Source organism: Carassius auratus, unplaced genomic scaffold (assembly GCF_003368295.1).
Source record: "Carassius auratus strain Wakin unplaced genomic scaffold, ASM336829v1 scaf_tig00214205, whole genome shotgun sequence".
Classification (NCBI taxonomy): Eukaryota; Metazoa; Chordata; class Actinopteri; order Cypriniformes; family Cyprinidae; genus Carassius; species Carassius auratus.
Window position 1 is genome coordinate 761,424 of NW_020527558.1, and position 24,498 is coordinate 785,921.

The following is a 24,498-nucleotide window of genomic DNA, read 5'->3' on the forward strand; positions in this document are numbered from 1 at the left end:
ATTTAAGAAAAAAAGTTTCCTACCCGTATGTAGTCTTGATACCGGTGTTAAGTAATAAAAATCATTATACAGTATTGTTCAAAATAATAGCAGTACAATGTGACTAACCAGAATAATCAAGGTTTTTCGTATATTTTTTTATTGCTACGTGGCAAACAAGTTACCAGTAGGTTCAGTAGATTCTCAGAAAACAAATGAGACCCAGCATTCATGATATGCACGCTCTTAAGGCTGTGCAATTGGGCAATTAGTTGAATTAGTTGAAAGGGGTGTGTTCAAAAAAATAGCAGTGTGGCATTCAATCACTGAGGTCATCAATTTTGTGAAGAAACAGGTGTGAATCAGGTGGCCCCTATTTAAGGATGAAGCCAACACTTGTTGAACATGCATTTGAAAGCTGAGGAAAATGGGTCGTTCAAGACATTGTTCAGAAGAACAGCGTACTTTGATTAAAAAGTTGATTAGAGAGGGGAAAACCTATAAAGAGGTGCAAAAAATGATAGGCTGTTCAGCTAAAATGATCTCCAATGCCTTAAAATGGAGAGCAAAACCAGAGAGACGTGGAAGAAAACGGAAGACAACCATCAAAATGGATAGAAGAATAACCAGAATGGCAAAGGCTCAGCCAATGATCACCTCCAGGATGATCAAAGACAGTCTGGAGTTACCTGTAAGTACTGTGACAGTTAGAAGACGTCTGTGTGAAGCTAATCTATTTTCAAGAATCCCCCGCAAAGTCCCTCTGATAAAAAAAAAGGCATGTGCAGAAGAGGTTACAATTTGCCAAAGAACACATCAACTGGCCTAAAGAGAAATGGAGGAACATTTTGTGGACTGATGAGAGTAAAATTGTTCTTTTTGGGTCCAAGGGCCACAGGCAGTTTGTGAGACGACCCCCAAACTCTGAATTCAAGCCACAGTACACAGTGAAGACAGTGAAGCATGGAGGTGCAAGCATCATGATATGGGCATGTTTCTCCTACTATGGTGTTGGGCCTATTTATCGCATACCAGGGATCATGGATCAGTTTGCATATGTTAAAATACTTGAAGAGGTCATGTTGCCCTATGCTGAAGAGGACATGCCCTTGAAATGGTTGTTTCAACAAGACAATGACCCAAAACACACTAGTAAACGGGCAAAGTCTTGGTTCCAAACCAACAAAATTAATGTTATGGAGTGGCCAGCCCAATCTCCAGACCTTAATCCAATTGAGAACTTGTGGGGTGATATCAAAAATGCTGTTTCTGAAGCAAAACCAAGAAATGTGAATGAATTGTGGAATGTTGTTAAAGAATCATGGAGTGGAATAACAGCTGAGAGGTGCCACAAGTTGGTTGACTCCATGCCACACAGATGTCAAGCAGTTTTAAAAAACTGTGGTCATACAACTAAATATTAGTTTAGTGATTCACAGGATTGCTAAATCCCAGAAAAAAAAAATGTTTGTACAAAATAGTTTTGAGTTTGTACAGTCAAAGGTAGACACTGCTATTTTTTTGAACACACCCCTTTCAACTAATTGCCCAATTGCACAGCCTTAAGAGCGTGCATATCATGAATGCTGGGTCTTGTTTGTTTTCTGACAATCTACTGAACCTACTGGTAACTTGTTTGCCACGTAGCAATAAAAAATATACTAAAAACCTTGATTATTCTGGTTAGTCACATTGTACTGCTATTATTTTGAACAATACTGTAGTTGAGTAAAATAACAGAAACTACAATTAAAAGCTGAACGTGGCTGCTCAATGATGCTCACAGATCAGATTTTATTTCTCCAGTGAGGAGAGCTGATTGACAAGAAGATTGAGTTGAGACAGACAAACCGATGGCAGATGATTTGGTTTCTAAACGAAATGCTAAAGCACCTGTTTGACAATATTTTAGATTTTGAAAAGCCTGTTGACTTTTGCCATTTATCTAAGGTGATTTTGAAAGTGTTTTTAAACATTATATGTTCCACACGGTTTGCTGGTTTTAACTTTATTTAAACTTTGTGTCATTTATTTATTTTATTTGACAAAGGTGTATGCCGTGCCTCCAAGCTTTCTTACGCGTTTTGCTAATAAACATTAAGTTTTTTATTTATTTGGTTATATAGCTATTATACATGTTTACTTAGCCAATTTGTTTACCTATTTAAACTTTATGCAATTTGTTATTTTATATTTGGCATAGCCTGCCCTACAGCATTGTGTATTTTTATTTGTTTTGTTAATAAAATTTCATAAATAGGCTAAAGAGAGTTTGACATTCCGGCTTTGCCACCGTTTGGACGTTCTAGCTTAATACTCTGCGCTTTGCTTCTTATTTCTTTACTTTTCTCTTTTCTAAGATTTTAACTTCAGCAGATCAGCACAGTGCTCAAAACTGATTTTTGGCAAAAACGCTAAAACTAAAAACTCTTTGGGACTGGAATTATACTATAAAAAGAAAACTTTGCCTCCCACTGCTAGCAGCTTACATTCCGGAAATGGGATAACAACTGCCTGCATTCAAACAGAAGAGAGAGAAAATGCCTCCTGTTGGATCTACTTGTTGCATGAACTGCTGCAAACTTCTACACTTAGCATACCGTTGTCATGGACCCTCTCAGCATACAGCTGGTGAGTCCCATGAATCTTCTGAATCTCAACAGTTTATACCAAGTGTACAGGAACAAGTCGAAACTGATCGCCACACTAATTGATGGTACAAACAGGGAGCGAGACCCAAAGGAACACGAGACATCAGATTGTCACAAGTTTCTCCTATTGCTGCTGTAGCTTCCTCTACCCCAGATTTGACTATGACAAGGCTTGTAAATACTGCTATTCTACACCTCTGATATTACACATTAATGCAAGCTGAGCATTTTCTTTGATGTTCTTGAGGATGCAGTGTGTTTAACACAGTCAGGTTCAAATGTGGGTGCAAAAAATCCATTAAAACTCTAGCAGAGGTTTGTCAGAGCATTTCTATTGTGCTATTACCTTGTGGGCAAGTGAGAAATATTAAATAAAGCAACATGGCCAAATTCACATATTTTTGTTTATGTATTTGTCGGTACAAGAGTAAAAACAAATTCGGTGTTCAAGTGTGTGACGGACCAAGCAGTCAAGGGCAAAGAACACAGGATTTCCAAACAAAAAATAATTTATTAAATGCCAAACAAAGTTACAAATTAAATAACTTGAAAAACTGAATGAAAATAAAGTCAGGTCTGGGCCCATAAACAAAATGAAAACTAAAGAGAATCAAAACTGAACAATAATCAAACAAGACAAAGAAAAACATGGCTTCCCCAAATGCCACACATCGGAAAACTTATATACACAAAGGACTAGTCCATTACACACACCAGGAACAAACACCAATTAAATCCAATTAGAATGAATACTGTAATTCGGTCACAATAAATAAAAACATGGGTCCTAAACAAATTAATTATATACACAATTAAAACAAAAACAAACAAATAAACAACCCTACATCCCTCCAGCTAATCTGCACCATGGGCTCCACCACTGCAACAAAATGGCGGCCACTGGCGCCAGCCGGTCCTTTATTAGAATGGACCTCCACTGAAGTGCAGCGCTTTGCCCAGACAGCGTCAAACCTCCACCTTCCACACATAGGTAACTTAAACTCAAAAGAAATAACTGTTAACACAATATACCACTCATAACTAGAAAGTGTGCACCCAAACTAGTCATGTATGGTATAAGTGTAAATTAGAAATAAAGTAGTGAAAATGAACCAAAGCAGTGTCAGTCTTTATTATGAAAAAAAAAAAAAAAATTATATATATATATATATATATATATATATATATATATATATATATATATATATATATATATATAGGGTGATCTGCAACTAAAATGTTTTAATTACGAAATATACTAAAAGGACAACCAAAAATAGCATGTAAACAAATGAAAGAAAAAGATGCATGTCTGTGTGTGTGATTAAGTTACCACCTTGCACGTTGTCAGCCATCACACTCCCCCCCACTTCAAAGACCTCGCTGACACAGCGAGAGAGGAAATCAGGCGTAGCATTGGCTTTCCCTGGAACAAACTGGACAACGAATCGGAAGGGCTGCATGGCCAAGTACCACCGAGTAATTCTGCTATTTGGGTCCTGATCCGTAAGAATCTGAAAGGGGAACCAGACTCTGGAAAAAAAGTTGTATCAAGCATGTTGCTACGTGCTTGGCTTTAATGGACTTAATCGGGAACACCTCGGGATATCTAGTTGCATAATCAGTTATGACAAGCATGAATCTATTTCCAGCTCGACTCTTTTCTACAGGGCCCACAATGTCCATACCAAGTCTCTCAAATGGTGTACCCACAACCGGTAGGGGTTGTAATGGAGCTCTGGAAGGGCTTCTCATGGAGACTTTCTGACACTCAGGACAACTTTTACAGTATTGAGTCACATCCCTCCTTAGTCCCGGCCAGTAAAAGTGTATTTTGATGCGAGCTAAGGTCTTGTGTTTTCTTAGGTGGCCAGCCCAGGGAAATTAATGGCTCAACTGGAGGATTACCTCTCTGACACATTGTGGCACGACAAGTTGGTTTGTCGACTCAAACTGGCGATAAAGAATTCCCTTTTGGAATAAATACTTTTCGGCAGAGTCAGTGTCATCAGAATTGCCTGTAGCTTCATGTTCTGCTCTCTTGAGGTACAGAGCCAGGCTGATGTCTTCCTGCTGGAGCTGGATAACGTTAGTGGGCACCTGGAAACTTTGAAACAAATCACATGAGAGGTTAGCTGGTACTTTGGAAACATTATATGCAAGCTTATCCCGTCGTCTTTCACTACGGGACCTCCGCAACTTTGAAGGTTCCACTTCAATATCCACATTGAAGAAAGGTAAAGTACTGAGTGTCTGCGCCGGTTCCTCTGCCTGTTTCATTTTTGCCCGGGTGACTACAACATTGCAAAGCTGTTCCGGCTGCAGTAAATCTAGAAGCACTGGTAAATCATGCCCCAGAATCACAGGATACGGCAAATTATCTGCCACCCCAACGTACAGGAGATAAGTCTGTCCCTGTACTTTGATGTAAAGACCCGCGGTAGGTAACAGTTTATTATCGCCATGGACACAGCATATCAGTCTCTTGTCAGAAGGATTAATCAAGGCAGCTGAAACAAACTGTCTGTGTACCAATGTCTGGTCACTGCCAGTGTCAACTAGAGCATGGAGTTCTTTACCGTTCACTTCTACAGTGGTCATCCTTAACCCTCTGGGGACGGATTAGGCGGTACCGCCCAAAATGGCATACTTTTACAAATGTTTAGTTATCTCAATAACTATTAATGCTAGAGAGATGCGGTCTTTTTTACCGTCTTCCTCAGATTCCACTGAAAACAGCGGTATCCAGTTTGTATATAACACGCTTCCCTTATTGCGCAATACCACTACGTAAACAGGCCCAACATAAACGATTCTGTTAGGCAGATTCAACACGCAACAACCAATGGAAAAATTGCCGCTGGGAGGAATTTTTTTTAACCCAATCAGAGGAAGGTTACCATGATGTAATCTAGCCATTCAGAGGACTCTGTAGTTGTCGCTGGGAAGAACATTTTTCTAACCCAATCAGAGGAAGGTTACCATGATGTAATCTAGCCATTCAGAGGACCCTGTTGTCGCTGGGAGGAACATTTTCTAACCCAATCAGAGGAAGGTTACCATGGCTATAGTAAAACACCGGCAGCTGGGTGTAATAATAAGCGATTGAAGAATCAGCATCAGGTTGAGAAAACAGAAAGCGATCGGAGTGTTACAGAGAGCGAGAATTGATTTAGCAAAATGACAAGCACTAAAAGATTTACAGCAGAACAAGCTCTGGAACAATTACTGGAAAGCGACGAGGAATCTGGAGCAGACAGCTTTTACACAGATGACGAAGTATTTTACCAGGATGGGGAAGATCCATTTGAGGACTGGTATGTAACTTCAAATAACCTCTTTATCATTATAATTTATTATATCATACATCTTGAGTATGTATATGTTTTGGAGTTTTAGTCAGATAGCGATTGAGGCATGAAATATTTGTTTAAGTGTACTATACTACTCTTTCCCTGTAAACTCAGTTCAAGAGTGGTGTGAAATTAGTTTCAATAGACTGACTTACTCAACTAAGTGAAGTGTACAATTTAGTGTACAGTGGAGTTTCATAGTGTTACATGAGTTTATAGGAGTTATTTTTTTCTACATTGAATTTTGACACAAAAAAAAGCTATCAGTTTTATTGTGTATTTGCTCTCTCCTTTTACATTTATTTCAGTAATGATAACGACCCAAGCACGTCATCTACACCGGCAACAGCACCTCAGCTTCCACCGAGAAGGAGATTGACCCAGCCAAGCACGTCATCTACACCGGCACCTCAGCTTCCACCGAGGAGGAGATGGAACCAGCCAAACACGTCATCTACACCGGCACCTCAGCTTCCACCGAGGAGGAGATGGAGCCAGCCAAACACGTCATCTACACCGGCACCTCAGCTTCCACCGAGGAGGAGATTGACCCAGCCAAACACGTCATCTACACCGGCACCTCAGCTTCCACCGAGGAGGAGATGGAGCCAGCCAAGCACGTCATCTACACCGGCACCTCAGCTTCCACCGAGGAGGAGATTGACCCAGCCAAACACGTCATCTACACCGGCACCTCAGCTTCCACCGAGGAGGAGATGGTGCCAGCCAAACACGTCATCTACACCGGCACCTCAGCCTCCACCGAGGAGAGAAACTCTAACACGCAGACACTCTACCGAGAGTGTTCAGAGGCCCACGCTGAGCCGCTCAAGATCACGCTCTCCACACCATACAACACATGAACAACACTGGAAAACTGAAAACGATCCAGATGTGGCACCCATTCTCCCCAGGTTTGCCCCTGCCAGGCCCCCAGGAGTGCAACTCGATAAATCCAAAGTGTACAGTCCACTTGATTTGTTCCAGCTTTTTTTCAGCAATAATGTCATCAGAACATTATGCAGCAACACAAATAAGCAAGCTACAAAGAGGTTATCAGAAGGACTTCAATTCAAATGGACTGATGTCACTCCCACAGACTTCCTAAAATATCTTGCACTTGTGATTTTCATGGGACTGCTAAAACTTGGATCAGTGAAATCTTACTGGAGGCAAAAAAACATTTTTTCAGTTCCATTCCCAAAGAAAGTGATGCCAAGGGACAGGTGGCTCTCCATTTCCTCAAATGTGCACATGAGCGATCCGGCTGAGGATGTTGTAAATGACAGCAAAAAGGGAACATCAGACCATGATCCACTGTTTCGCCTCAAGCCTCTGATGACTGAAATCATGGCAGCATGCAAGTCCTTTTACCAGCCCCAAAAAAATCTGGCAATAGATGAGAGGATGGTGGCGACAAAAGCCAAAACAGGAATGACACAATACATAAAGGACAAACCGACTAAGTGGGGATTCAAACTGTTTGTCTTGGCTGACTCTTCAGGTTATACATCTAGCTTTACCGTGTACACAGGAAAGGCAAAGTTCCCCACTGGATTTGGACTTTCCTATGATGCAGTTGTGGGCCTCCTGGACAAACCACATTTGGGAAGTGGTTATCACATTTATTGTGATAACTTTTATACAAGCCCTCAGCTCTTCAGACACCTGTCATCTCTGCACTTTAGAGCCTGTGGTACATATAGACAGGGGAGGAAGGACACCCCTAAATCGACTGTGAATGCCCTCTCCAAAAAATCCCAAAGAGGCACAATCAGGTGGATTCCGAGATGATGACTTGCTCTGCTCGACCAATCCATCAAGCCTACACATCGGAGACGGTCACGAGAAGGCAAAAAAAGACAGATGGAACCTGGGAGAAAGTGAGGATTCCAGTTCCCACTCCAGTTGTGGAATACAACAAACACATGGGTGGTGTTGACTTGTCTGATCAGCTCATCCAGTACACCTCTGCTCACCACAAAGCAAACAGATGGTATAAGAATATGTTCTTGCACTTTGTGGACATCGCCACATGCAACAGCTACATCCTCCACAAAGAACTGTGTAAAGAGCAAAATACTATACCACTGACACACAGAGACTTTATGGAGGAGCTCTGTGCTCAACTTGCAGGGGTAACAACTGAGGATGCAGACAGGACAACTCACCACACACCCCTACCCATTGCTCCCTTGGACCCAGCAAACCCTGCACACAAGCCTGCAGATGTCAGAAAGTACTATGAGCAGTGCAAGGCAAGCAAAGTGTACAACAAGACCCCCTGGCAGTGTGGGGCATGCCAGGTGCCCCTCTGCAACTTCCTGGAGAGGCCTTGCTTTGCTCTCTGGCATGCCTAGGACTGTTTGTAAAAAAGTTAATTATTTAATTGTTCTTTAAATATTTGATTAAACAATAACACATTTCTGTTAAGCAAAGATTTTTAAATGTATTATTTATTTTTTGTTCAAAAACTGATCTATATTGTGTGATTCTGTGATTTTTCAGTAATAATAATAATAATAATAATAATAATTTTTCAGTTTTTGAAATTCTCTAGTTTATTGTACATTTTCTTTCACTCATACTTCCTTTATAAACATATTGCATGCATGCTTATGGTAGCTTAGGGTCTTCTGAATCCATAGATACCAAACACAGGATGTTCCATCTCCTTTACATATGATTTATAAGCCCAAATATAAAAATAGAGAAAACAGACCTAAAAGGGCTTAGTCCCAAAAATAAAAAACCGCCTAGGACTGTTTGTAAATAAAGTTAATTATTTAATTGTTTTTTACACATTTGATTGAACATTAGCCCATTTCTGTCAAGCAAAGGGTTTGAAAAATATATTTTTGGGTCAAAAACTTTTCACTATTATTGTGTGAGGTAGGATTTTCAGTAATAAATGACAAAAATCTCATTTTCGTTTTTGAAATTCTCTAGTTTATTGTACAATTTTCACTCATACTTCCTTTATAAACATATTGCATGCAAGCTTATGGTAGCTTAGGGTCTTCTGAATCCATTGATACCAAATACATGGTGGTCCATCATCATTACATATGGTTTATAAGCCGAAATGTAAAAATAGAGAAAACGGACCAAAAAGGGCTTAGTCCCCTAAGGGTTAAGGACAGTCCAGGCTTTACAGGAACTGCATTATTTCTGGGCACATAACACACTTGAGAGAGCTTGACAACGTTCTTCGGGCAAACAGGTTTGGTATGACCCTCTTGGCCACACAGGTAACAAATAGGCACTTTCTTAGGCAGTTTAAAATATATCACAGAGTCAGATTTTCCTTCCACAGTAGGCTTACCAGAGGAGTTGTACTGAGCCGGATGAAAGATGTGGAGCTTGCGAGAATCTCTCCCACCTCGCCAACTCCATGACTGATTCCTTCCCCGGGCAGCAACAAACACATCCGCTAATGATGCAGCTTCAGCAGCAGTATCAGGGCCCCGCTCACGGATCCATACCTGAAGCTCAGGAGAGAGCATTCGGAGATACCAGGTGTGGGTGGAGTATGAGTACGAGCTTGCACCTCCATCTGAAGCAGGCCAAACTGATGCTGCAATACCTTAAATCGTCGTTCTTGTTCCTTTTGCTATTGGGCCCTCCCGGCCTCCTGAGCATCCATTTGCGTCATGTGGGCTCGGAACAAACTTGTCAGATCTGCAAGCGTTGGCTCCCGACCTCCAGACTCCTCTGTGACAATCTCCTCTCCATCCTCTATGGTCTCCACCTCTCCTTCCTGTGCTTCCCAATGACAAGCAGCTATGTGTTGTTTTTTGCCTTTGCTTTTTGCCCTGCTTGCAGTAATTATGCTTTGAAAGTCACCTTTGATTTTTCCTAATAAACCATTTAATCGCACTTGCAAGCGGATATTACATTATGTTGTGGCATAATTAAATACAGTCTAAATAAACTACAAACATAAAATTATATACATTTATTTTGTCCTCACATTCTTTCTTGTAACTCCTCCCTCTCAGACACACAGTTGACAGAATGGCTCATTATACAGCTCATTATGCGGGCCTTTGTCTTCTCAGGTGTAAATCACAATGATATTCATGATAGTTGATGCCTACTTGCATATGAATTTTACCAACAAAAAGTGTCTTAGAAAAATTAAATCAATATATTGTAAGTGAGTAAACAAGATGATTTTCACATAATTTAGAAAGAAAAATTCTAGGCTACAAGCTCCAGTTCTCAAAAGTCCCAGGAACCAATTGTTAATGGATATGATGATTTTGCAATTGTACGGTCTTGATTAATGCTTAAATTGCTATAAACAGAGGTACTGTAACCTAAGTAGTAAAAATGCTTTTGCTTAATTACAAATATGTAACCCTGTGATTAATGCTGTATGGAAAATGTATTGTGTAACTTCACTAACATTAAGAAAACTGCTTACTTGCATGAAATGTATGTAGTCACTGATTTAGAGTAGTAACACTTATGTATTAGAAATAGTTTTTATGATAAATGGACAATATAGTAGTTAAGGTGTATTTCACAGACGGTTAAGAGGAAAAAGAAGAGGAAAAGGACTAAAGCAATGCGACGTAAACAACTGAAAGCCTCGGCAGAGGAGTCCAGAAGAACCAGCGTTCGACATCTGTGTATAAAAGACTGCGAGAGAGACTCGACGGACGGATACTGAACAAGCAAAGTATCCCTGAACTTTACTATTGTACTTTGATATAACTTTTGTTAACTTTAATAAAACTTGTATTTTATTAATGACAAGTTATGGTCTGCAAGAGTAGTAATTTAAGAGCCAGTAAGCAAGAACTGACCACAGGGAAGTCTACTGAGCAAGTTGTAAGTATTTTTAAATGCTTATAGTTTTGTCCAGGGTCGACTTTCCTTACCTACCTGAGAATAATAAAGAAACAGGTAAAAGGTGTATAAATAAAGGAGACACCATAAAACATGGCACCCAACATGCTTTAATTGTCTAATTACTGGCCAGAATTAGACAGTTGAGCGCTTGTCTAATAGAGTAAGCGTAGTTAGGCTTATGGTTAATAGCTGAGGTACTATATAAATTACTACATAAAAGATGACTAAGTGGTGAGAAAGACAAGAAAGGGTGGAAATAGACTATTAATGAAATACCCAGAAAGGGTGGACCAGTATTTGCAAATACAGCCCAGAAAGGGTAAAAGGTTAATGTTATGAATACAGCCCAGAAAGTGTACAATATTGATGTTATGAAGATAGCCCAGAAAGGGCAAAAGGTTACTGTTAAATAGTTACAAGTTACAAACATATGACGGACAAGTTAAAACGGGAAAAAACAGGCGAACGATATGAATTATGATTGAAAGTTTTTAAAATGTATTAGCAGTAAAAGATATGAAAAAGGTTTTAAGATTAAAGCCGGTTAATTATGAGCAAGAATGAAGAAGAATCGAAAATTAAATTAAACGTTCACAATGGGCTGAGGACCAGGTAATGTCAGAGCTACGTAAAACTTTATATGTACAGAGCAAAAATGACTGCAGCAAAGTAGATGATAGGATTGTACACGTTATCGAGGGTGGAATTCATAAACCGCAAAGAAAATACCCAATCAATAAAAACGGAATGGCAGAACTAACTTTAACCATACAAGAGCTCGAAGAACAGGGAACTATTACCAACTCGCCGATCTAGTTCTCTGTGAAACCGGACAGGACGTATAGATTTCATACAAACTTTGTGGCTTTGAATCGTTAAACAAGACCGGATAAATTTTATGTAACTAACTCGTGCGATACAGTTGAACAAAATACGAGATAGACGGTTTTATTCGAAAATTGATTTTGCCAGTTGATTCTACTCGATTCCTCTAGCCGAAGAAAGTCATGAAGAGACTGCTTTTACTATAAACAACAAACATTATGTTTACAGACATTTGTTGATGGGTCATTAAAACTCGCCTGTAACTTTTCAATCGGTAAGGTGTGAAATTCTGAAAGATTTAGACGTTGAACTTTATATAGATGACATCATGTCAAATGGAGAACGAGAACACGTAACCTTGTAACAGAATTGTTGAAACAGCTTGTGGCGGCAGGTTTTGAAAATAAATATAAAAACGACACAATTAATGACTGATATAGTCGAATTTTGGGGATTTTGGATTTCAGCAGATAACAGATGGGTTACTTAGTCCATGAAAGTCAGAGTAAATCAACTTGAGACCCCCAAAACAATTAGAGAGGTCCAGCAAACAATAGGGTTACTGGGTTATGTTAGAGACTTAATCCCTCACTTTAGCCAAATGTCTAAACATACATATACATACATATATACATATATATATATATATATATATATATATATATATATATATATATATATATATATATATATATATATATATATATATATGAGACTATCAGAGGGGGACGCTTGAAATGGACAGAAAAAGCTAAAGAAGCATTGATAGAAATTAAAACAGCTATATTAAACTCAGGACAGTTGGAAGGAAGATATTATGAGAAAAAAAGCTGACTTGGAAACGGACAAAACATGTTACCAATTAATAGTAAGAAATGAGAAAAGTAACATACCTATTAGAATTATGACTGGAAGCTGGGAGATCCCAGAACTTAAATTTACTGGTGTGGAGAAGCAGCTGGCAGCACTTAACAAACGATAGTCCAAGTTGAAAGGCCTGGCAAGGGGCCAGAAAATATTTATTAACACAAAACAGCAGTATTAGCTCATCTCTCCAAAAACAATGTAAAAGGATGACCATGCGCTTAATAGCCGATGGCAGAGATGGGAAAGTATGCTTCTAGATCCAGATCTGAAAATCAGACAAAAGGAACTTAAATGCCAGAAAAAGAAATTAGATCTTTATAAAAAAATACAGTTGTTTTAACAGATAGTTCAAAAACGGCCGCAGATAAGGAAGCACTGGGCTTTCATTCTGAAACAGAGCAACAAGGTCATAGCTTCAAAAGAGGGAGTAGTGCAAGGCACAAGACAGTACGCAGAGCTCATGGCAGTGTTCCAGGCTTTAAAAAAAAAAAACTCCAAAAACTTGGAAATTTACAGGCCATAATAGTGACGGATAGCAGTTGCAACAGGATTTAATGACAATTTGCAAATCTGGAATGGAGAACAGTTACACCAAGTCAAAGGGTAAGCAAATTGAACAAGATTATGGCAAGACATTAGGGCTGGGATAAACTATTATTTTCTAAACGCATTTTTTTTCGATGCATCGATTAATCTAACGATTCATTTTTTCAGACCGATTCAATTTCGATTATCTCCCCATTAATTGACTACTAACAATTTATACATGTTGATTTACATATCTGAATGAAAAAAATATGAATTCCTTTACATTGCAATATGTTTATTGCTCTTAAAATTACAATATAAAAGACTGACTAAGAATGCATTACTTTGCACTTGTATAGAGATAGCATTCAATAAAACCTTGAAGCCTTGAAAACACATAGCTTACTGAAACAAGCTTACTGAACACATAGGGCCTAGCTTACTGAAAAAAAATCATCTTTCAGATGAAAATAACAACAACTTGATGTCTAGCATTCAATAAAATGGTCACCCAAAATACGTGTTTAAGAGCAATTGAAAGAATACAGTAACCAATGTAAACTTGAGGGCTTTAAGCTAATACAGAGAATTTTTTTCCAAAAAAATAAATAAATAAAAATGTGGGACAGTGGGAGCCAGCAGCCTGTCATGGAGAAAAAAAAATCTCCGAATGCTGTGAATCTTTGGCATTCCGCCCTTTTTCTATCGTGTCTAATGATTTTGGTTAATATGCACGAGAGAGAGAGAGAGAGAGAGAGAGAGAGAGAGAGAGAGCGCGCACGATAGCGCTCATGTAGTTTGAAGACTGAGAGTGCGTGAGCGCGCGTGAAACTTTGGTGTTTCGCAATTTTTATATTGTGTTTAATGATTTTGACTAATATGCACAAGGGAGAGATAGCAAGAAGCGCTCGTGTTGTTTGAAAACTGTGAGTGTGTGCGCACAGCCGGGGCTCTCTCTCGTATGCGCCCTGTCAGGCACAGCCACCAAAAAAAAAAAGAAAGATCAATGCAGAAAAACCCCTCGATTGGTTATATTAACATTGGACAGAATGTTAATCCGGCCATCGCGTATATTCAGCGCACATAAGGTAAAAGTTTTGCAAACGTTTTTTAGAGAAATAAAAACAGGTTCACGAATCGATGCGCATATTTTGCGTCAACGTATTTTTTGCGTCGACGTCATCGATGACCTTGACGCGTTGTCCCAGCCCTACAAGAGATACAAAAAAATAATAGGTGATTTTGACATTACAGTGATACATCAGCCAGGACATTCCAAGGCAGACAGTGCATTAGCCAAAGGAAATAATGAAGTTGATAAATTAGCGCGCATGAGACGAATAGTAGTGATTAAAGAAGCAAAAGGAAATATAATACAGAAAATACATGACCAAATTATGCAATCAAGTGTAAATTTAGTAGGAAAAGTTTTGACAGATAATAAAATACACATTTCTAACTGGAAACAGAAATATAGAAACATTAAGATAAATTGTGAACAGTGCATGCGTAAAGGCTAAAATAAAACAATACGAAGTGTTTTTGGAGCTATTATACCAGAGTTAACCAGGAATGGTCTTTGGACATCGCTGGACCTTTGATCCTGAGGTCTAAAGCTGGTAATAAATGTAGTTTCATAACAAGGTTTGGAAGGAGCACATCCGATACTTAGCCTAATTAGCAAGGTGGAGCCACTTAAATTAAATCAACCTTAGGGTATAAATACAGCTGAATTAGCCTGCCTGCCTTCATTGACAGTTTATCAGCATCCCGGTTCACTCTGTCTGTCATCTTATCACAATTTTCTTCCAGCGAGGAGATCCTAACCGGGGATTTTTCAGATCTGCTACTTTTGCCGATACCCATGATCATTCTTACCTCGCCAAACACGGCTGTTGAGCACCATCAAACGTCATCGCAACAGCTGCTCTTCTCGCCAAGCCACACATCGTGGCCAATAGACCGTGCAAAGCCTGAGCTTGCCTCACTCGACACCACGATCGATCTGCTCAAAACCGGGCTCTCCTCGAGCGCTGGATCACAGAAGCAGCAGGCATTTAACCAGCATGGGCCGCACCCCAGTTCTTACCACAGCAAGCCTCTCTCACTTTCCGCCGCGGCTCAGCCTTTCACCGCGGCTTTTCCGGTGAGGCACAGTTTGAGGCTGCCTCCTCTAGCGGCGCAGACCGATCAAATATGTATGCGGAAATTTCAGATCCGATTTGAGCCTCGGATGCGTTCAAATATTTGAATTTATGCGACTAGACCATATGCGAACACCCAACCGGATGTTATGTATTCTAATCAAAACTATTGGTGCAAGGTCAGAATTACCAATGTTTTGTCAACTTTAACATTATTCTTTAGCAAATCAGCCCAAATCAGCTCGCTATTACTGTATGATCACGGCTATCAAAGTGAACGCATCTATATGAATAGAGAGAGTGGATTATTTACTTTGTGGCACATTTGTGTAATTACCATCTGTATAAGTGGCCATCAGCACATCAGCATTATTCATTGTAAATACTGCATTTCTAGCAATCTCAGGATTTTCTGTAATTGGTAAACAAAGTTAAATCTTTTTTTATTTTTCTTATTACTCTTATTTTTCTTACTCAAATTATTCTTATTGTATTTTTCTAGTGCTCAAATCACTGGATGATGTCTAAGTTTCTGTCTAGTGTTTTATAACTTGGCTGTTTTTGCCCCATTGACTTCCATTATAATGAAATATTTTGTGATATATATATATATATATATATATATATATATATATATGTGTGTGTGTGTGTATATATATACAGTGAGTGTAGTTGCATCTCATCAAATGTGCATTCTTATTCTATTCAAGTGTGCCTGCATCATATAACAATTATTAATTAATAATATTAATAATGTTCATCGTCTAGCTGACTGTCAGTTTGTGCACGTTTGACAGGATTTTTTGAAAAAATTAATACAAGACGTAGTCACCACCATAAGCTACTACTAAATATTGTAGAAACATAATTTTCTGTAAAGTTGCTTTGTAACGATTCATATTGTAAAAAGCTCAATACAAATAAACTTGAATTGAATATATATATATATATATATATATATATATATATATATATATATATATATATATATATATATAAAATATGCTGTTATATTCCATATAGCTTCATATACAAGTCAGAAACTAAGCTTTTTTTTGCACAGGCCTATCTAAAGGGTTATCAACCTAGTTATCAACTGTAAAAAAAACAAATTTTACCTCTTCTCAAAAGGGAAAACTCACAAACAATCAAGAATGCATGATTATATGGTGTCATGGCTTTGCAATCAAATGTCGTTATAATGGAAGTCAATTTTAATGGAAGACATTTATGAACTTGGTAATTAAAGAGTTAGAATCTTGGATTTTTTTAAAAAACATTTGGCAGTTTTGATCAGGACTGAGGTTGATTTAACAGATTTATGCAAAACAAATAGAAAAAAATATTTATCTGACACATTTTTAAAGCAGTTTAATTTAGTAGATGTTTTATCCACAAACATAATGAAAGGGTAGTGAATTTGCCCACAGTGTATTGTTACGTTTTTGAAAAATTTCAAACTCAACTTTACTGCCTAGTGGACGAAAACATCCCCAACAACGCATAAGTCGTGGCCTAATGGTTAGAGAGTCGGACTTCCAATCGAAAGGTTGTGAGTTCGAGTCTCGGGCCGGCAGGAATTGTGGGTGGGGGGAGTGCATGAACAGTTCTCTCTCCACCTTCAATACCACGACTTAGGTGTCCTTGAGCAAGGCACTGAACCCCCAACTGCTCCCCGGGCGCCGCAGCATAAATGGCTGCCCACTGCTCCGGGTGTGTGCTCACAGTGTGTGTGTGTGTGTGTGTGTGTGTGTGTGTGTTCACTGCTCTGTGTGTGTGCATTTCGGATGGGTTAAATGCAGAGCACAAATTCTGAGTATGGGTCACTTTCTTAAGAGCCTTTGTGTAAAGGTTTGTGTAAAACTGTAGCCTAAGACTATCCTACGTATTTAAATTAACTCACTTTAACCGGTGGGAACATTCTTTACCGTCATCATAACCCTACCCATAAGTCTAAATGCATTTAGGAAAAATGGCATTTAAATGATAATAATGTTAAACATATCCAATACATTTTTGGTAATACAATGTCCTTTGACTTTTGCAACTTATAAAGCGTTAGTTTATTCTAGTTCACCATCGAGGGAGAGACGATGCGTCGATAACGCTTTGGGAACGCATTCTGCGTGAGTGCGTCTGAAGCATCCATGTCAACTAGTCCAATGGCGAGAGTGAGCGTCAGGAGTGACGTCACGACCAGGAATTGATAAAAACCCCAACCGGAGCAACCGGTGTTAGCTTTCTGTGCCTCAGCAAGCGATCTGTGTTAAACCTGTCTGTCATATTTACTGTTGTCTTGTGCAAAGTTTATATACTATGGCTAAGCAACTATTCAAACCGTGTGCTTCTCCCTGCCCGCGTTATTTAACGGGTGGGGATACACACGAGCTTTGTGTAGTTTGTTTGGGAGTGGAGCATGCGTTATCAGCCTTCGAGGAGACTGATTGCCCGCATTGTGAGAAGCTTTCGCTTCGCATGCTCCGCTCCCGCTTGTCACTCTTTGATGAGAAGAGCGGCGAGCCTCGCGCTCCTCAGGGTGCAGGACCCGCTTCTGCCGAGGCAGATCGGAGAATGCATTCCTGGGGTTCGCAAATGGATCTCTCAGCGGGGTTGGAGACGGGTCCGAGGGCTCTTTCTCCTCCCTTACCTGGGAGATCCATAGCTCAAACTCCGGTGTCGGAAGCCCGCCCCGCGGCTTCTTCCGCCCGGGGGGAGAGCCCATTGCTTCGTTGCTCTAGCTCCGAGGAGTTAGATGTAACGGGCAGTGAAGGTGACACAATCAGGGGGGAAGAGGATTCGCCATCTCTTTCCCCAGCATATGAGGAGTTGGTTGATGTATTAACACGAGCTGTAGATAAATTACATATATCTTGGCCATCTGATAAACAGAGCGCTCGTCCTAAAAGCAAATTAGACGAGCGTTTTCTGTCTTCTAAAACATCGCCTACATCACGGGGTCTCCCTTTTTTCCCTGATCTTCACAGTGAGCTGTCTAGATCGTGGAATAAGCCATATTCATCACGTCTTTTCAGCCCTCAAGTGCACATTTATTCTGATATAAGAGGGCTGAAAGAAAATGGTTATGAGGCGATGCCCCGGGCGGAGCAGACGCTCGCGAGCTATCTTTCCCCTGGTTCAGCGTCATCTATTAAGAACCCGACTTTGCCCACGAAGCCTTTAAAGATCACATCTAATTTAGTGGGTAAAGCTTACACAGCAGCAGGTCAGGCTGGAGCTTGCCTTCACTCGATGGCTTTGCTTCAGGCTTATCAGGCTGAGCTGCTGGGGGAGTTAGATAACAGCGAGGGAGTCAGCCGTGACGAAATTTGCGAACTTCGTCGGGCTACGGATTTATCTCTCAGGGCGACTAAAGAAACAGCACGTGCTATTGGTAGATCTATGGCTGCTTTGGTTTCTACAGAAAGACACCTTTGGCTTAATCTTTCAGATATTAAAGATAAAGATAGATCTTTTCTTTTAGACGCTCCCATTTCTCATGAAGGTCTGTTTGGTGATGCTGTGAATGAAGTGGTTGAAAGATTTCAAGAAAATAAAAAGCAATCTGAAGCTTTTAAAAGTTTTCTCCCTCGCCGTTCTAATCCTGATGCTGCTGGGCGTGCAAGGCAGCCCCAGCCATCATGCTCCTCATATCGTGTTTTTCAAAAAGAGAGTGTTGCGTCTCGCGCTCCTCCTCAAAAATCACAGGGACCGAGCCAGCACTCACAGCTAAAGCAATCTAAGCAGAAGCCGGATCTGAGGACCGTTCTTCTCGCTAAGAAAGCTTCTGCTCAGAAGAAAAGGTCCTGACGCCAAATGGGTCAGACCTGTGAGGGCAGCCCCAATCGAGACGGTGCGGTGTACACCTCAGTATACGGTGCCCGTCCGGTCTCGGTGCTCTCACGGGGCCGTCCTGCCAACCCCGCCACCCTTGGTGCCTCGGGGCGCAGCGGTCTCCAGCAGGTCTCTGGCGCTGTGTCTCCCAGACGCTGCGTCAGGCTCGCTCCCTCTGAGGGGGGTCCAAGAGCAGTTAGCTCGGGTGGTTCCTGCGCTTCGGCTTCAGGTCCCCGAACTAGCTGTTCAAATTACACCAGAGGCCAGCCTCGAGAGGCTGGTTCCCTTAGTAGAATGTCTGACAGAATGGAAAAGTCTGCCGAATATATCTCAATGGGTCCTGCAGATAGTAGAGAAGGGTTACAGAATCCAGTTCGGTTCTCGTCCCCCACGCTACAACGGGGTGTTGCTCACAGTAGTGCATCCCGAGCAGGCTCTGGTCATGGAGCAAGAAGTGAAATCTCTTTTAGCGAAAAATGCTATAGAGCAGGTGTATCCTCCCGACAGGGCATCGGGTTTTTACAGCCGTTATTTCATTGTTCCAAAAAAGGATGGAGGGCTGCGTCCCATTTTAGATCTTCGTCTGTTGAATCGTACAGTTCAGAAATTAAAATTCAAGATGCTGACACTCAAACAGATCGTGACTCAAATCAGATCCGAGGACTGGTTCGTCACAATAGACCTAAAAGATGCGTACTTCCATATCTCCATCCTCCCTCAGCACAGGAAGTTCCTAAGGTTTTCTTTCGGGGGCAAAGAATACCAGTATCGGGTACTTCCCTTCGGTCTAGCTCTCTCACCCCGCACATTCACGAAATGCGTAGATGCAGCTATGGCCCCGCTCAGGCTGCAGGGCATACGTATTCTGAATTACCTGGACGACTGGTTGATTTTAGCGGAATCAGAACAGTTGGCGGTTCGGCATCGAGATGTCGTCCTCGCTCATATGCAAAAGTTGGGTTTGAGGCTCAATACCAAGAAGAGTGTGCTATCTCCATTACAGAGGACCACTTTTCTTGGGGTGGTATGGGACTCGGTCACGATGCGAGCCTCTCTTTCGCCCGCTCGTGTAGCCAACATCCTCGCAGCCACTTCGGAGCTAAAGCTAGGCCAGTCACGCACTGTAAAACAGTTAGAGAGATTGTTGGGTCTCATGGCAGCAGCGTCCAATGTGATCCCCTTTGGCCTGCTGGGCATGAGACCTTTACAGTGGTGGCTCAGGACCAGAGGGTTCTCCCCGAGGAGAAACCCACTTCGTACGATCAAGATCACGCGGCGGTGTCTCCGCGCCTTGGTCATATGGAGAGAACACTGGTTCCTGTCCCAGGGTCCGGTATTGGGAGCTCTTTGTCATCGGGTTACCATCTCGACAGATGCTTCCCTTACCGGCTGGGGAGCGGTAATGGAAGGCCGCTCAGCTCAGGGTCTGTGGGAGAGCCATCATCACTCTTGGCACATCAACTGCCTGGAGATGATGGCTGTCTTCAAAGCTTTGAGGCACTTCCTGCCAGACCTGAGGGACCATCATGTGCTGGTCCGCACAGACAATACATCGGTGGTCTCTTACATCAACCGTCAGGGGGGTCTGCGCTCGCGCCCTCTCTGCAAATTAGCGCACCAGATCCTCCTGTGGTCTCTGGGGAAATTAAGCTCTCTGAGGGCGATGTATATACCAGGGACTCAGAATATTGGAGCAGACACCCTGTCGAGGCAGGTGCTGAGGCCAGGGGAATGGAGGCTTCACCCGGAGGTGGTGGAGCTCATATGGGAAAGTTATGGCCAAGCAGAAGTGGATCTGTTTGCTTCTCAGTACACGACGCACTGTCCACTATGGTTCTCCCTTACTCATCCAGCCCCCCTGGGGTTGGACGCTATGGTACAGACGTGGCCGAGGCTACGTCTGTACGCCTTTCCCCCTGTTGCTCTGCTCCCAGGAGTTCTGGAGAGAGTCCACCAGGACGGAGTAAGTCTACTTCTCGTAGCTCCACACTGGCCGAGTCGAATCTGGTTTGCGGACCTGATTCATCTCCTCGACGGTTCTCCCTTGGAGATCCCGATCAGAAGAGACCTTCTATCTCAGGCCGGGGGCACTATATTTCACCCCCGGCCAGAGATTTGGAAGCTTTGGGTGTGGCCTCTGAGGGGGCGCAACTCATAGAGAGTGGTCTCTCAACTGAGGTTGTGGAGACCATTCTTAGCTCCAGAGCTCCAGCTACGAGGAAACTTTATAGACTCAAATGGAATGTTTTTTCTTCTTGGTGTTACCAACATCAGTGTGACCCCGTCCACTGCTCTGTTGGCTCAGTTCTTGAGTTTTTACAAGACCGCTTCGCTTCTGGTCTATGTCCATCCACCTTAAAAGTTTACGTGGCGGCCATCTCGGCTTTCCATGCCCCAGTGGGTGGTGCATCTCTGGGTCGAGACCCTCTTATCTCTCGTTTCCTTCGTGGCACCTTGAGGCTGAGACCTGCAACTCGTTCTAGAGTGCCGGCCTGGGACCTGGCTATAGTTTTAGAAGGCCTTTCTAGGGCTCCGTTTGAACCCCTAGATTCGGTCTCTGAGAAGTTTCTTTCGTTTAAGACTACTTTTCTCCTTGCTATTTCGTCCCTTAAAAGAGTCGGAGACCTTCAGGCTCTCTCGGTTTCTCCCACCTGCCTTGAATTTGCACCTGGGATGGTCAAAGCATTTCTCTACCCGAAGCAGGGATACGTCCCTAAGGTACCGACAGTTGTTCCGAGACCTATTGTTCTGCAGGCTTTCTGTCCTCCCCCGTTTGCATCATCGGACCAGGAAAAGTCTAACCACTTGTGCCCGGTGCGAGCATTGGACACTTATGTTCATCGGACTTCTTCTTTTCGGAAATCCGATCAGCTGTTTGTTTGTTTCGGGTCACCTAAGATAGGTCTTCCTGCCACTAAACAGACACTTAGTAAGTGGATAGTTGGGGCTATCCTTCTTGCCTATGAGTCTTCTGACCTACCGTGCCCTTTGGGGGTCAGAGCTCATTCTACTAGGAGTATGGTGGCCTCTAGAGCCTTATTATCTGGGGCCTCTCTTCAGGATGTTTGTGATGCGGCAGGCTGGTCCTCGCCACTCACATTCGTCAGGTTTTATAGCCTAGACCTGGACGCTACTCCCGGGTCTCAGGTTTTTAATTCTAGAGGCGTTGGGTTTTCTGTCTGACACTCAGGCACTTGTAATATGGCGGTTTGGGTATTCTCGTTCCCAAAGCGTTATCGACGCATCGTCTCTCCCTCGATGGGGAACGTCTCGGTTACGTCTGTAACCTCGGTTCCCCGAGAAGGGAACGAGACGATGCGTCTCCCTGCCATACTTCCTTCGTTCCTGTGATCGACTTGCTTCGGCACTGTCGAAGCTAACACCGGTTGCTCCGGTTGGGGTTTTTATCAATTCCTGGTCGTGACGTCACTCCTGACGCTCACTCTCGCCATTGGACTAGTTGACATGGATGCTTCAGACGCACTCACGCAGAATGCGTTCCCAAAGCGTTATCGACGCATCGTCTCGTTCCCTTCTCGGGGAACCGAGGTTACAGACGTAACCGAGACGATTTTTAATTTCCATATTAAAACTAGTGTAGGAAATGGAAAAAATTATCTAAAAATTATATAATTCAATTTTGATTGTCATTTTGCAGTAAATGTAACATATGTATGGGAAAATTTACATTTAAATACAGAAATAAATTGTCATTTTGTATATTACATTTAAAAATGAATTTTGCTACCTGTATGCTTCCATATTGGGCAGGATGAGAAAGAATATATATTTTTTGATAGTCATTCAAATGAATTCCTTTTTTTTTCATCTGATGAATTAAAGAAATAATCAGCAGATGATTCAGTAAAATGATGGTTAGCTGCAGATGTAATTGTAACAATGGATTATATCTCACCTGGGGTCAGAGGTCACTGGATCATCACTGAATTTAGGAGGAAGAGGCATTGACCTGTCACTCTTCAAAGACAAACAGCTGGGATCAAGAGATGAAGATCTCTTCCTCCTAAAGATCCTGATAAACACAGAAATCATTCCTTTAGTTCTGTCTTCTGTTTCATTTATTATAAGTATTTTAAGTGTATAATCAGGGGTGCACATCATTTTTTCAGCCTGGTTCTCCTAAGAGAAGTACTTAAAGTCCTCACACTGCATATAGCGTGACCCATTAATTGCAACTATAAAAAAAAATTAATAGTTATAATATTATTACACTTTATTTTCGTTTTTTAAAAATTAAATAGTAAAACTAAATAATAGTGCGTGATAATATCATTACAAATAAGAAGCAGTCCTAGTATTAAACACAAATGCATTTATTTTATAGTAAATAAACTTAAAAATAAAATGCTAATATTTACTACTACTTTGTTTGTTTGCCTCTTTAAGAAGAATCGCTTTATGTATTCCCCAATTTTAAGTCGCTTTGGAAAAAAAAGAGTCTAAAGATAAATAAAAGCGTTTTCATCATATTCAAACTTAAAATCAGCAGGCTAAAATAATTTTGTCGGCAAGTATACGTGCTTTCGGATTTTACACTGCTTATTAAAGAGCATCAGTGGATGAATGTCACAGTTTTGTATTGTGCTTTGAAATGGTGGGCATAGCCTAGATTTATGCTTTCAGGTTGAAAATAAAACTTATATAGTACAGTTTGTGATCTAAAATGGTAATTGTGCATTAACAGCTGTCAACCATGTTGCAAATGCGCTGTCAGTACATATTTATATTACGCATTTTTTATTTTGGTCGCGCATGTGGACCTGCGGACCACTTATGTGCACCCCTGTGTATAATTTCCATTTTGCATAACATGACAATCTCCATTAAACTTCACAGACGTTAATGAAGGAGTGCTGGTGAACACATGCATGTCAAACCCGTAGCACTCAGCAAGGAGCACAATAGTTCTGACTGAAATGTTTTATGTTAGAAATTAAATTTAGATTTAAGGGTATTTATTGAAAATGCAATTGAAATGTCTTAAATGTAAGTGTCAATGCATTTAAGAAAAATAAGTGTCCTACCCGTATATAGTCTTGATACCAGTGTTAAGTAATAAAAATCATTATAGTTGAGTAAAAGAACAGACACTACAATTAAAAACTGAACGTGGCTGCTCAATGATGCTCACAGATCAGATTTTATTTCTCCAGTGAGGAGAGCTGATTGACAAGAAGATTGAGGTGAGACCCATAAAATGGCGGATGATTTGGTTTCAAAACTAAATGCAAAAGCGCCTATTTGGCAAGATTTTGGATTTTGACCTTAACAATGGATTATATCTCACCTGGGGTCAGAGGTCAATGGATCATCACTGAATTTAGGAGGAAGAGGCATTGATCTGTCACTCTTCAGAGACACACAGCTGGGATCAGGAGATGAAGATCTCTCATGGCTCTCTGTGGTCCCCATAATGGGAAACTGACTTCAGTCCTGTAT

The 24,498-nt window shown here is 41.2% G+C and overlaps 1 protein-coding gene across 4 annotated transcripts in view; it reads right to left on the bottom strand.

Moving 5' to 3' along the window:
- LOC113091530 (NACHT, LRR and PYD domains-containing protein 3-like) overlaps positions 1–24,498 on the bottom strand; it is a 107,242-nt gene that overhangs the window by 48,538 nt on the left and 34,206 nt on the right. For 3 of the 4 annotated variants that reach the window (XM_026257110.1, XM_026257109.1, XM_026257108.1), the window contains exons 2-3: positions 24,347–24,492; positions 22,955–23,071 (exon numbers count right to left, since the gene is read on the bottom strand). In XM_026257110.1, coding sequence (XP_026112895.1) covers positions 22,955–23,071; positions 24,347–24,471 — 242 coding nt within the window. In that variant the 5' untranslated portion in view covers positions 24,472–24,492. The remainder of the gene's footprint in view (positions 1–22,954; positions 23,072–24,346; positions 24,493–24,498) is intronic. The other variant, XM_026257111.1, reaches the window with a different exon arrangement.